Genomic DNA, 14,691 nt, shown 5'->3' with positions numbered 1-14,691 from the left:
GATGGAGAAGTCGTTCTGCACTTGTTTTCCTGAATATAAAACAGTGGAACAGTTTTTTAGAAGAAACATCTTTATTGCTGGGGGAAAACTGTCTAACGAGTGACCAAAACTATCAAAAAAATAACCGTGTCTGTCTCTCGAAATATAAACAGCAAGCCAATGTTCCCCGGGCATCGTAGAAGGGTGGGTGTTTACAATACCCATAGCAGGGAGTCTTTGAAGGCGTTCAGTGGTTAGCTGATCATAGGCTAACACGCCTAGGAAATGTGTGTTTTTATTGATAATGCTGCCGATCACGGCTGATAGTTCTATAGTGTTCATGACCGTTTTTGTCTCAATAGTAGTCCAAGAGCACCTGTCTCATGTTAGATATTTCAATGACCGAATCAAACACCGAATAACACAAGAGGTTCACTGTACGGGGTAGTGGATTTCTGAAACGGGTTTCCAATCTCACGTTCCCAGTTTTAATTAACGACACATTCCCTGAATGTCCTTCGTCAGCTTCCAGATTGAAACAGAATAAAGTGTAGCCGTTACCAAAGTCCGCACGCGTAATAGCTAAGGATCTGTCCTTTAAATGTCTTCCTGTGGTTTGTATCAGCTGGTAAAATTCTCTGGTATAGTGTTTTCTCTGGAAATTTGGCTGGAATGGTTTAGCAGGATAAGCCTGACTATCAGCATATAAAGACATAAATTCTATATCGCAGTTTTCAAAATGAAATGGATTACGCTGGTATGAGCCAGTGTATGCTTCATTGTCTATAAATGCAATGATCACAAATTTAGGTATCCTACCCATAAATAAATTGTCATTTGTTGATATTCTAGCCCCTGCAGGTATGGAGAAGGTCTTTAAAGACACTCTGTCTACCGTGTATTTTGCGTTTGCATGGTGCAGTGCCTTGCTGTGTGCAAGTCTGACGGTCGGTGATACACTAACTTTCTTGACAAAGAGACTGGCTGAGACAATTTTAACTCTGTATGCATTGGCATCCGCTGTCATGAGAGCAAATTCGTCTTTAGAGCGCACAAATTTCAGTGACAGGTCGATTCCATTAAGTAACAGTTTTTCTTGAAAAAACAGGTCTGCATGTACTGGTGCAATCAATTCAACAATACTGCTATTTGCTGTGTAGCCACCTCTGGTCACCAGGCCCTGGTTCTCTCCTTCTATAGATGTGTCATTCATGTGTGATGATGTATCCTTACAGAATAACCCGGTGCTGAACTGTGTGTCTAAAGTGTCCTTATTATAATTGATAAGACATTCTATCACACCTCTGTATGGATATGTGTTGGATGATTGACTAATGAGCCGGTCTCCCAAATTAACATCAACTTGACTAAATATGCTGCATCCAGGATAATTAATAAATCCTACATTAGCGTCCCTAGCCAGGTTTGAGCCATCAGCGTTTGTGATTCTCACACGTGTGTAGATATATGAGTCATTTAGATCCAGGTAATCTTCACCGGACGATGAGATGTAAAACTCGATCGGCCCTCCATCAGTGATTGCAGATACAGGTGGGATTTCGATAAATGTACTTTTCTCAATGCTAGTCTGTGTGTAGGGAACAGTAAACAGGTCCAGCTCTGTTTTTACACATTCTCCAGAATGACTGTGTAACAGTGCCATTTAGAATATGTCAAACGCTGCAGTTTTTGAACGACTGGTTCTGGGTCTTTTCACTCTGCGTGGCGGTGTCCGTTTGCTAGCTCTCCTGCTAGGTTTTGTGGTTTTACGCTTTTTAGACAACGGCTGCCCTGGGGGTGGGGTCTTAGATGGTCTGGGCGTATACACATACAATCCGCTACCGTCCTGCTTAGTGGTTGAGGGTCTGGTTATGTTGGTTATGACATCAGACACTATGCCCGATGCGGCTGTTTTTAGGTGTGGTTTGACTATGCTAACTCCTTTTTTAAACAGTGGTACAGCAAATCTAAACAAGCTGCGGAACAACCCACCCAGCCCTGACCCATATTGCGTACTGGTCCCAACATACCCTCCGAGCTCTCCACCAGCCTGTGATAAGTAGTATTTTACATATTTTGAGTCATCAGTGTTGTAGACGGCCATCCTTTTTTTTTTCAAAAATGGTGGGTTATCGGTCGGAAGTGTAACTTGACAAACACCTTGCCGTATAAAAAGGGTATGTGTTGATTTCGATCGTCTTTCAAATCAATTTCTATGTCGTCGATCAGTGTCTTTGACACAGGTGTGTAGTGTGGGCTGTCAAATTGTAGAATAGGCAGGCGGCGGTCATCGTCCGTGATATTTATAGCTCTTAATAGCCTCGCGTGGGCGTCACCCACAAGCTGGTAATCAACGATATCTGCATAAATAAAGATGTTATATTTTCCCCCGTATATGTCTGCGGGGTGCGGGGCATATGTGTTTTTATAATGAAGTACAAACGGCTCTCCTGTTTCGAATCCTAGGATTTCCGCCAGTCTCCCTCTAAATGTGAGAATAGTGCCCCTAGGTCCCATAACACAGGCATGGTTAGTAACTGTGTTGTATTGCATTTTAAGGTCTCCAGTGGTTTGGTACTGCTGACATTTAAAATTAAATTCTTTTATTATCTGTTCCACAGATGCATAATGACCCACAGACAGTTCGATCATGGTTACGGCGATGGTTCCATCTTTGACTGGGTCATGAATTTCCACTTGCGAATCTGATTGTGGAAAAGACATCCATATGCGTGGGTACTGTATCTCTATAACAGCAACCTCATACGGCTGATCCAAAACAATAGGTTTTGCTAACTTTGTTCTAAAATTAGATATCTTATTACCCGGGTAAACATGCGCCGAAGCATTCGAGAAGAGGCTTACATAGAAGCCTGCATTGTTGTTGTTCTTTTTATTCATGCTTTCTCAGTCTATGCTCAGTGTTAAATGAATGTGTGTAGAGCTGCGTCATCTGAGTTAATTACGCCTCAACGATGTCTTTTTCTGGAATCCACAAATTAAAGCTGTCGGGCCATCCTAGCCATTTCACTAGCACATGCTTTTTCCGACCCACTTTTTTTCTAGCCAATATGTTTTCAATTTTAAATGTTTTGTTTTCATCAACAACCACACGTTGTATCTCAGGCTCATAAAATGACCCTTTCAATACCTCTCCTGCTAGATCCGCTAGTCTGTACACTGGGGGCTGTCTCCCTATACGTTCCTTGACTGTGAAAATCTCATCGGTGTAGGTCTGCTCGTATCCTTTTCGAAACTTTCCTCTCAGTTTTGATATTTGTACAGTGTCGCCAATATTAAATTTAAAGCGCAGTTCCCTCTGAGGCCTCGTTTTGTACAGCGCGTTAAAGACCAACTTCTCATTATCCTTATTCACCTCTGCCGGAGCCATTTGGATAGATCTGTGATAAGCATTGTTATATGCTTGTGTGAGATCTGGTATGACATCTACATATCTCCGGGAGTTGGCTGATGTTAAGTACTTCCACATTCTACCCTTGAAGCTACGATTGAATCTCTCGACAATACTGCATTTAACCTCGCTAGCTGTTGAGAAATGCTTGATATTATATCGCTTCATTAGCTGTTTAAAGGTTGTATTATAAAACTCTTTGCCTTCATCTGTTTGTAGTTTCACAGGGATCCTACCCTCACTAAGTATATCCTCAAAAGCAGCTGATACAACATTCGCTGTCTTGTTTGTTAGGCATCTAACCCATGCGTATTTTGAGAATACATCTATACATGTTAGCAGATATCTCACATTATCATTATCTGCCACATATTCACACATGTCAACCAGATCGGCTTGAAACTGTTTGTCGATCCCTGTCACCAATACTCTATTTCTGGGGAAATGGATCCTCACAGGTTTATGGAGTGTGTAAGTGTCGTCTTGTTCTAAATAATGTTTGACCTGAGATATTGGAGGTGTTACACCTGATGCCTCCCCTGCCGCTATACGTAGCTTATTTAAACTGGCCAACCCCGCAGGATGGGCTGGATCATGATATATTTTATGCAATGTGCTTTCCATGACTGTGCAAACCACAAATGACTAAGAAGTTAGTGTTAACACGTCTTTTTATTTAATTTTCACACAGACACAATCACAGACAATGGATACTTGAACACCACACATTAAACCAGGTGTCTCCCACCCCAGTAGTTTCCAATCATGCGGAGCATGGCAGGTTTAACACGTCGGGCGCAAGTACTTGCTTCTAGCAGGTCCACAATGTTGTCATTAATGGCGCATACTATATTTCGCTCTGATCTCAGTTCACACATGAGGTGTTCTGCAACTCTGCGGATTTGTGTTCCAGTCCCATCTGTGGTGTTTGAGCGTACAAACAGCCGGATGGCTGGGATGAATCGGTCAGTCTTGAGCCTTATCATCACATCGTCATAGTAGGTGTCGAAGAAATACTCAGACAATTCCTGCAAGCAGCTGTGTTGCACCTGACTGGGGTGGCCTGTTTGGCATCCGTAACATGTCTCTTGTAGAAACTCATTCAGCGCCAACATCAACAGGTGGAGAGTTGCGAGTTTGATGTCGATTACAGTTTCCTCCCACAGGTCTGATATGAGGGGGTCCTGCGAGCATGATGGTGAGGGTGGTGGAGTCTGGGGGGTCGGGATTAGCAGCCCTATTGATGGTGACTCTGACAGGTCCCACGACGGCGTGTCATTCTCTGTAAAATGAAAACCACAAGCTCTTAATTTGTCACATAGATACACACGCAACCCCACACACACCCCGCACATTAAACCTACCAGTTTATTGTTTAGTTGTCGGAAGGCCTTATGATTTTAGGTTTGCACAGGGTAGCAGGCAAACCAGTCTTCGGACAACTCGCCAGATCGTCAAAAACAAGGCGTTTTCTAATACTCTCGTACGCAGTGTTGAGTCTGTCCCTCTTGATCGCGTCGTCAATCTGGCTAAACAGACGCGACAAACCTCTCCAGTCGCACCACTGTATAAAAAACAAGTCCTTAAACCATCTTGTGCGCTCTTCAAGGTTTAGAGGGTAAGGATTTAACCTCCAGTTTTCAACCCCTCTGGAAGCAATAAGACTATCCCTGTCATCACATACACTGAGAAAAATAAAGTCTTCAGGGCTGCGATTGAAACGATCAGCCTCAACCCTGTAAAGCTCAGGGCCTGATGCACTGTTCCACTGGGAAACATACAGCACCTCTGGGAAGCCCACATTGTCCAGGTCCGCACACACTACGGTCCGGAAGAGCTTCCAGTTTTTGGTAGAGATGCTTTGGGGTTCCCCCCAAAACAATCCCTCGCCACAATCTACACCAAGCACAACTGTCCCTTCGGTATATTTAATGGTATACACATACCCTTCAGCGCCGCGATATTCTAACTTAAATACAGTCCCATCTACGGCGTTTTCACTGCGTTGCTTTTTACGTTGAGGACCCCGGCTGCATACTCCTGTAGACATACCTAGAACGCCTGTGGCATGGGCGATGTCCTGGCTGGGTGTCATGGTTGATACAGATGGTATTCTGTGCTCCTTAGGTCAATGAGTCGGTGGGGTCCTTAGCGCGATGTGTGTGTGCTCCTTAGGCCGTGGCTGTGATGGTCTTAGAATGTGAAAGGATCACTTTTATACCTATATAACCTAAGCCATCCCACTAGGAGGAGTCGTTACCGCCCAGAGGGTGTGTTTTTCACACCTGAACGCGCATGCGCCGAGCACCCCTGAACGCGCATGCGCACACGCACGAATCCGACCAAACGGGGTGGGGTGGGGTGGGGGTGGGGGTGGGGGGGGGGGGGGGGGGGCAAAAAAAGTGCCATTGTATTACTACTAAGAAAAATGAAGTGTAGTGTTGCAACGTGGAGGGCAAGAATGTGTGTGTGTGTGTGTGTGTGTGTGTGTGTGTGTGAGAGAGAGAGAGAGAGAGAGAAAGAGAGAGTAGTTACATAGCAATGCACTGATACAGAGCTTTTGAGAATAAAAATAATCATCCATTGGTGTGTTACATTGGGGGGAAAAAAAGCACAGCTTCAATCAGCTAACGACATCTGATTGTTTTTTCCCCTTTTTTTCTTCCACCATGTAATCTATATATGACTCCTATTTGAGATGAGGTGAGATGAGATGAGATAGCCTTTATTTGTCAGTTGCAGGTCTTTTGCCCACAACCGAGATGACAGACCTTGCCGACCGTACATACAATACAAACATCACATTGGGGAGACAGGTCAGGCCAGGTAGCGAGGAAAAAAAAACATCAAAATGTGCAACACAAAAGGATAATACAGGAATGCACAGGTATCAACACACCATAACACAATAAACACAGACAAGCAACATGGGAAAGTGTTCCAGTGTGTACATCTGATCTGGGACCGCTGCAATCTTCGACTGCGCCTCGAGCTGACCCGATGTCCACATCATGGGGCAGGTAAGCGTTGGAGGTGGCGTTGGATAGGGAGGGTGATGCGTCAGTGAGTGCTTATCAGTATCAGTATATGTATGTGTGTGCGTCTCCATAGTTCACTTATTTATGTCTTAATGTCAATAATAGCGGCTCTCTTTCACTCATAAGCACAGCTTTTATGCTGAAGCATATCGTTAATATAGGAAATTCCACAAAACTTGTCACTGACTCAACAGTTTTTTGGTTTTGGGGTCTTTGAGCTCGTTGTTTTTGTTTTTATAGTCTGCATTACAGGCTTCATTGTCTCGGTTCCACTGATTCATACACTGACCAGAATTACGCACGGCTCTAAACACGCAGGGTGAAACCGGGGCAGAGCCAATTATGCACTCCTTCTGATAACATTTCCCCCACTGATTACAGCTAAACCGACGCAAGATTATCAAAACCGCATCAGTTACAAAACAAAGCATTCTTTCACAGGGTTAAATTTAGTATAATTTGCAGGAAATTGCATGCCGGTAAATCAAGTTTGTGTGGTCTTTTAAATATGCTCCTCCCAGGAGCGTGTTTGAGAGAGAAAGCGTGGGGTAGACCGGGGTTGGGCCTCTCGCCCTAAGACAGCTGGGATAGGCTCCATCGACCCCTGCAACCCTGAAAAGGAGAAGAGGAAGCGGATGAACAGTGATTTTAAAAAGTATAACATTTAATTTTTTTTCAAGCTAAAGACACAAACATACAATATACAACACAAACAACTGAGAACATTTCCACGTTCCATGACTGTGACTAGATGCTCCCTACATCTTTTAAAAGGCAAACACTCCCTTTGTGCAAGATTTTCCAACAGGTAACCTGGGCGATAGTAAGCAAGTCAGTGTAAACATGTGATAACAGAAACGAACTCCATTAATATTGAACTGACTCTGAACTGCTCTCCATTTTAAGTCTTATTGTATTCTGGATCATCTAGGTTCAGGGCTGGACTGACAATGGCATATTTTGGTAATGGTGGCCCACTGTGTTTATTTATATGATATGTGAAAGTGCATAACATACTAGAGGATATATGTTCATGTGGTGTGATTTCAAAAATTAAAATAAAACACAGCAGCCTACAAGGAAGAGAGTAACATGTTAAACAACTGATATGCTCTTTCACTACTCAGGGATTCATCCTGGGAGAGATGGCAACAGTATCACAAAAAGAGCTCCTCATCAAAGTGGCACAGTTTTATTTTTATTCAATTTTTTTGCTACTTTGGGGGAACATTTTAGACATTACTTATACATTTTCATAAGTTCTGTTAAAACCTGTTGTAACCCTGTGTTGATTTCTTGAAGGCTTAACATCAGTAAAGTACTTTTAAGCCACACAACTGTGTTTGTCTGGTTTCTCTGCCATTCATGTACCAGAGCTCTAAGCGTCGTTCTTAATCTTCTGATACTAGCCCAAATTACTCATTACCTTGGTAATTATCCATCGGTACTGTATATACCTCCACGTAAGTGCTGCAAGAGGTAGTAGTAAGCTTTATGATCATCCAGGTGGATGTCAGCAACAACACAAAATAACAGTAAACACAAATCACAAATGTGAAGAATGCCTGTTAAATCCACACCAATGAAAGGTACATCCCTGGAACATAAATGGGGGAAAGGTACCTTAAGGAGAGAGAGTCTGGCAGACACACCACTTGTATTATAACAGATTTAATGACTAAAATAAAGAAATAGAGGTTTTTACACAAATAACACATAACGCTATAGGCTAATATTATTATGCATGTTTTAAGTCTGACTGAAGAAAAAAAAAGTTGTGATAATTTCCTATGTGGAGTATTTGCACACTTTGACCCAGATACTATTTATTGAAGATGTGTCTCTAATCATATTTTGTCATTCTTTTATATTTTCTGTTTTAATTCATTATTATTATTATTATTATTATTATTATTATTATTATTATTATTATTGTGTGATCTTTTTATGAAACAACAACACGCCCGATCCATGAAAATGATAAAATACTTTGTGCGTGTTCCACAAACTGACCACTGCAAAATGAGCAGACTGTCCAGTCTCATGTGTGGCATCGACTGTATTCCACACACGTGACCTGCCCTCTGTGGCAGTGACAGACAATGTACTAGTGATAGGATTTCCGGCTCTTGTTAGAGAACCGGCTCTTTCGGTTTGGCTCACTAAAAAGAGCCGGCTCTTTGGCTCCGAACCGACTCTTCAGGTTGTTTTGTTGCTTTAATTAATTTATTATTAACAATAATATAAAATTATGCACAAAAGGAATTACTAATGTAAAAAAAAATGTGGTTTTATTTATATATGTTTATATATAAATATATGCGGTGGCCCCTAGAGACAAAGCATGTACAAATTCCAAAACATGAACAAACTCCAAAACATATTTCTATATTTCTGCGACTGACACATCACTACAATGTACCAGCCAACTAGTGCTGTGTCGGTCGTGAACGAAATGGCTCTTAGATCCACATCTTTGACGTGAACGACGCGAGCCGGCTCCTTATCGCGAGCTGGCTCCTTATCGCGAGCTGGCTCCTTATTGCGAGCCGGCTCCTTATCGCAAGCCATGGGGCTACACAAGCCAGCAAGTACCAACGACCGGATTTGGTGTGGGGTAATAACAGGTAAATGAACATTGTTTTTAAATTATTTGAATATATATATGAGTGCTTATGTATAAATACACAAACAATACACATATGCTTTCAATTGTGTAATTTAAGTGATCTAGGTAGCTCTGTTTTGAAGTTCAGTTAACGCTAGAAATATGTTTTGGAGTTTGAACATGCTTTGTCTCTAGGGGCCACCGCAGCCCCTAAAACCACATTTTTTTTACATTAGTAATTCCTTTTGTGCATAATTTTATATTATTGTTAATAATAAATTAATTAAAGCAACAAAATAACCTGAAGAGCCGGTTCGGAGCCGAAAGAGCCGGTTCTTTTTAGTGAGCCGAGCTGAAAGAGCCGGTTCTTTTTAGTGAGCCGAGCCGAAAGAGCCGGTTCTTTTTAGTGAGCCGAGCCGAAAGAGCCGGTTCTTTTTAGTGAGCCGAGCCGAAAGAGCCTGTTCTTTTTAGTGAGTCGAACCGAAAGAGCCGGTTCTCTAAAAAGAGCCTGAAATCCCATCACTACAGCCAACCCCTCAGTCGCTCTGGCACATCTGTACAGCTGCTGTTTTTTACCTGCAGAATCACGAGGACAAAATGTTCCGTTTATGTGACTATAGACATAAGACGTATAAACACAACGGGATTATATATAAACTAGTTGTATCTTGACCAAGTACGGCTGTGCACACATTATCTCATAAGTCATAATGCGTTCACTACGTGTTGAGTAATCACTCCTGACGTAGTCCTGTAGGTTTCGCAGAACTTTCCCGGTAGAGGGTTTGAAGCCGAAAGCACTCGTTTGCGCCATTTTCTTTACATCCTTTGCTTGGTGCTATATCGGCGGTCAGTGACGAGGTAAGTTCTTTGATTCATAAAGTTCCCCAAAGTTAAAATGCACATCTTTGGAGGTTTAATAACGTCTGTGCGCTGCGATACAAAAGGAAACAGGAGGAGTTAGAAAGGATGACGGAGACGTGAACTTGACTTTCTTGTTGTTTACTTTCGGTCTGTCTGCGTGCAGCTCTACATCAGATGTAGTTTTAGATATATTTGGTTTATGTGCGTGTTAAAGGGGCACAGATGGATAAGAAGTAATCCAGTAAGTGAGACTTCAGCGCCCCCCCCCCCCCTTTTTTTTTATCGCAGAGTCCGTCTATCTGCATCCATTAGAAACTGCGGCGTGTAAATAAAATGTAAATGTGAACGAAAGCAGACATGAAGAGCATATGTGTGACCGATGTATGATCCAGATCCAGATGTGGTTCATTAGCAGGTTTTAGAAGTTGTATTAGCACTGCTATTAATTCATTGACGTGGTGACGCTGATTTACTTCCTCGTTGTCTGCGATCCCACTAAACACAGCGACGAAAAATGAAACTACTGCACGACTAGCTTCAGTGTTTTAAACTAGTCCTTCAGGTTTATTACATTCATTTGAGCCCATGTTGAGGGAGGAGAAGTCACCTGATGCAACTGGTTGGCGGGAGGAAGAGAGGACCGAGGAGACACTGGAAGAGAGCCAGAGGCTTTGGGGCTAGCATATAGCATACATATAAAAATGTGATCACACTGTTGAGCACAAATTTGGTTCCTCGTAGACTTTTTCAAAACATCCTTTGAATAAAAGCAGAAAGTAAAAATCATATTTAAAAACAACAACAACAACATAATAAATAAATGTTTTATTCCATGCTCACATCATTTGCAAAGGATTTTCTTGGTGGACTTATTGTAGTAGTCTCTGTTGTGTTCACAGAACCTTAAAAATACAGAAGATTTACACCAGAAAACTTACACTCACATGTTTTTTCTTTATAATATTTAAAAGTTCAATATTCTAAGCTAAGCAAGCATTAACCGAGGAGTTAACTGCACAACACTTTTAAGTATTCCTATTAGAATAGAATAGAATAAAATAGAATAGAATAATCCTTTAATTGTCCCACAAGGGGAAATTTGGTTGTAACAGCAGCCAAAAAGACACATATACAAACAAACAGTACACAGGACACTGAACAGAAACATACACAATTTTTTCTTACATATTTACATGAAGGACAGTGGTTACTATATACAAACTGTAAATTTTATTTAATTTACAGTTATTAAATTAAATAAAAATAACTACAGGTAAGAGGCAAACCAGGTTGTAGTGCGAATCGGTTAATTAACTTATTGCAGTTACAGCGCAGATGTAAACATCTATGTTTGTTGTGAGCAATTCTGATTGTACAGTCTAACAGTTGCAGGGAGGAAGGACCTGTGGAAACGCTCCTTCGTGCATCTAGGATGCAGCAGTCTGTCACTGAAGGAGCTCTGCAGTTCAGCAACATTTACATGCATGGGGTGGGAGACTCTTATTAATGATAATGGGGGCAGTGACACTTAAATGCCTTATTGTTGTTCTATAGATCAGTTTAAAATAGACAGATAGTTACAGACATGAATTTTCTGATCAACTAAGCCCATAAAGGAATGAAAGAAGTATTTATTTAAAAGAAACAGAGCTCATTTTCTCTCTCTCTCTCGTCTGTTCAGTGAGCAGACATGCTGGTCCCAGAGTTGCTCTTGGAAAAACTGCAAGACCTGACTAATGAAAACTATAAAACATTTAAGTGGTACCTCGCCATGAAGATGGTGGACAGCTGCAAACCAATTCCAAAGAGCAAACTCGAGGGCCAAGACCGTATGGACACTGTGAGTTGTATGATAGACAGCTACGATGAAGCGATGGCTGTGAAAGTCTCTGTTGCGATCCTGAGGAAAATGAATGTCAACAACATCGCAGACGACTTAGAGGTCAAGTTTGAAGGTACGGTGAATGCAGAGTTTCTTAAACTCACCTGTAACTGACAATCTGTTTGTGGTCTGCCTCTGTGCAGACATTACCACTGATTCTCTGCTTCTTTGTCCTTTCAGCTGTAGAGGGCAGAGCAGCTGCATCCTCTGGATCCTCTACTTTAAATCCTTCCGCTGGAGCCGCGATTTTGGCTCAGCATGGAGGAGTGATTTTTGCCCCCACGATCACCGGTAGCAGTACCGCACCTATGAATGTAAACTTCTACAAAAACTAATCTCAATAGAGATTAAAGCGGAGGGCACAACATAGTTTGTAATTATTTCTTTCCTTTACATGAAATGAAATTAATGTTAACTGGTGATTCTGAATAAGGCCGAGTGTCAGCCCTGTGATAGATGGGGATCTTCTCACGCAGTCCATCTGCTGGATGTTTTCATATAGCTTACACAGTGCAATCACATGTTCCTTTCAACACAGAAATGCCCAGCATACGTAAGGTCTTCTAATGATGCCAGTAATTGTTACAGCTACATATGATGCCATGTAAAGAATATACTCCAGAACCACGAGTGTACTCTGTTTACAATTTGCAGTCATTAAAGTCTGATTTAAAAAAGTAAATCCCGGGAGGGAGTAACAAAGAGAGACACATACGGGCATATTCATGTTTTTTTTGCTACCAACAGGCTACTTTTACAGACATATTGCTTGACATAATTGTTCTGGCAATAGTAACAACTAATTACCGATGGTAATACAGTCGACCCCCGTCAGATATTTGTGAACACTCTTACAGTTGTAGGAGTGTTCACGCGTAGCTGTAAGCCAAATATTTTAAGGCCAATATTGTAAGATGACTTTGAAATCATACAAAGTGTTTTAGCTTAAGATATATTTGGTGTTTGAACTATTAAAATAGGAATTTATAAGCGTTTTTAGAGGGGTTTTCAAGTATTCGCGGCAGTTGTGGTCCCAAATCACCACGACTACCGGGAGTCGACTGTATAACAAACACACAGGGTCATTTAGGGTTCTTTATCCTCCTTTATCATGAAACAGCATGAGTTATATCCCAGAACCCTGAAAATAAAGCCTGAATGGTATTGAGCCACTATTCATTTTAATCTTTATTCCTGTGATTTATCTGTTGTAACACGTACAAATGTCCACCTGTGCTTTGCTGTTTCAACAAACTCTGAAATGTTCAGATTAAATCAGGCCTGTTAAGCTGTGTATGTAAACGTGTCAGGAGTTGCTCGTACTTTCATCTGAGGTCAGCAGGAGCTGTGTTTTTGATGTTTCTGTGTCATCCACTTCTTGTACTCATAGACATACATAGTGATTACATCTTCCAACAAACTGATGCACTCACATAAACTTACAATCAATCTATTAAAAATACATAAGAGTGTGCGCCGGTTTGTGGAAGCCGGCGTGTTTCCTTTGTATATGGTGGCCGAGACGGACATCTTCCTTCTGACTAGTCGGATTTCATCTGTAGCTGAAGACCGGATACATATGTTGCAGCCCAAAGGTGGAGAAGAAGAGAAGTTGTTCCATTTAAATTCATGTCTGTGCCATTGGACTCAAGATATGAAGGATCATACCTTTGTTTTATTGTAAGACGAGGAGTTCCCCAGGGAAATAAAAAGCGACAACACCACCGGCGTCATAATAAAATATCATCCTCTTCCTCCTCACCTCAAACCTTGGTTGCCATGGGTTACAGTGTAAATGTAATGTTTTTAATTACTCTTGGCTGACTAAGACATGTTTGTCCTATATAATCACTGAGGCTACGATTAGGTACTTGAATTGAAAATAAATCTGTTGACCACAATCCCCAATCTACTGACATCAATAGAATCAATAGAAAATTCCATGCATCATTCTTGTGGGAAGTTTCACTCTGTGGTCAGCACGTGCTTTATCGTAATTTTGTGTATTTCCATAAGTGGGATTGTTACAGAAATAGGAATATCAAATATTACCCTTACTTCTCCCAGAGGAATTAAAACTGTGATAATCAGCAAGTCTCTATCGAGCATCTCTATAGATTTTCTGATCTCTCCTGTTCACATATCACCATCCAGGAAATGGTTTTCTTTCTCTTTGGCCTCCACACACTTCATCAAGCTGTCTGACTGCAGCAAACCTCTCATCACAGACTGCTGACTGGTGTGTGTGCACATGTTGCTGTGTGCAGAGCAGCACTTGGACAAGACATAAACAGTGGATCAAGAAAAACTGGTGTAAATGGCTGTAAAAAAATATATTTATTTTTTTAATTAAAGTCGGTCAAATTATTTTAAAAGATAATCAAATTACAATGTAAAAAGAATTTAATAATATGCAATCAGTTATCTATATTACTGAACCATTGTACCTGCTCAGGCCCAAGCACCAGAATGACACGGGTAGCAAAGAGCCGATGAGCACCGAGCTGCTAAAGAGCCAGATGTGTACCTCAGGAGTTGGTGTAGACCAGGGGTGGGGAACTCCAGGCCTCAAGGCCCAGTGTCCTGCCGGTTTTAGATATCACTCTGGGTTAACACATATGAATCAAATGATTAGTTCATTACCAGGCCTCTGGAGAACTTCAAGATATACTGAGGAGGTAATTTAGCCATTTAAATCAGCTTTTTGGATCAAGGACACATCTAAAACCTGCAGGACACTGGGCCTTGAGGCCTGGAGTTCCCCACCCCTGGTCTACACCAACTCCTGAGGTACACATCTGGCTCTTTAGCAGCTCGGTGCTCATCGGCTCTTTGCTACCCATGTCATTCTGGTGCTTGGGCCTGAGCAGGTACAATGGTTCAGTAATATAGATAACTGATTGTATAT

The 14,691-nt window shown here is 41.6% G+C and overlaps 2 protein-coding genes across 3 annotated transcripts; one reads left to right on the top strand and one right to left on the bottom strand.

The window, feature by feature from the left end:
- Positions 1-3,271: 3,271 nt before the first annotated feature.
- On the bottom strand, positions 3,272-5,679 carry LOC148102474 (uncharacterized). Of its 2 annotated transcripts, none has more exons than XM_087842491.1 (2): positions 5,444-5,679; positions 3,272-4,673 (listed from the first exon to the last, which is right to left on the bottom strand). In XM_087842491.1, exons 1-2 carry the CDS (start codon positions 5,484-5,486, stop codon positions 4,120-4,122), a joined length of 597 nt encoding a protein of 198 aa, XP_087698617.1. In that variant the 5' UTR covers positions 5,487-5,679; the 3' UTR covers positions 3,272-4,119. The 2 variants fall into 2 exon arrangements, with proteins under 2 accessions (XP_087698617.1, XP_087698615.1); XM_087842489.1 differs by having other exon boundaries at positions 4,620-4,673; positions 4,756-5,679.
- Positions 5,680-9,641: 3,962 nt separating this feature from the next.
- LOC148102473 (caspase b-like) lies at positions 9,642-13,085 on the top strand. The gene is made up of 3 exons (XM_087842488.1): positions 9,642-9,898; positions 11,583-11,856; positions 11,964-13,085. Exons 2-3 carry the CDS (start codon positions 11,592-11,594, stop codon positions 12,116-12,118), a joined length of 420 nt encoding a protein of 139 aa, XP_087698614.1. The 5' UTR covers positions 9,642-9,898; positions 11,583-11,591; the 3' UTR covers positions 12,119-13,085.
- The last annotated feature ends 1,606 nt before the right edge of the window (positions 13,086-14,691 follow it).

The sequence above is a fragment of the Neolamprologus brichardi genome, chromosome 6 (assembly GCF_056152115.1).
Source record: "Neolamprologus brichardi isolate AB-2024 chromosome 6, ASM5615211v1, whole genome shotgun sequence".
NCBI classification, from domain to species: Eukaryota; Metazoa; Chordata; class Actinopteri; order Cichliformes; family Cichlidae; genus Neolamprologus; species Neolamprologus brichardi.
The sequence above is the reverse complement of the archived record's forward strand: the minus strand, read 5'-3'. Positions and strand labels throughout refer to the sequence as shown.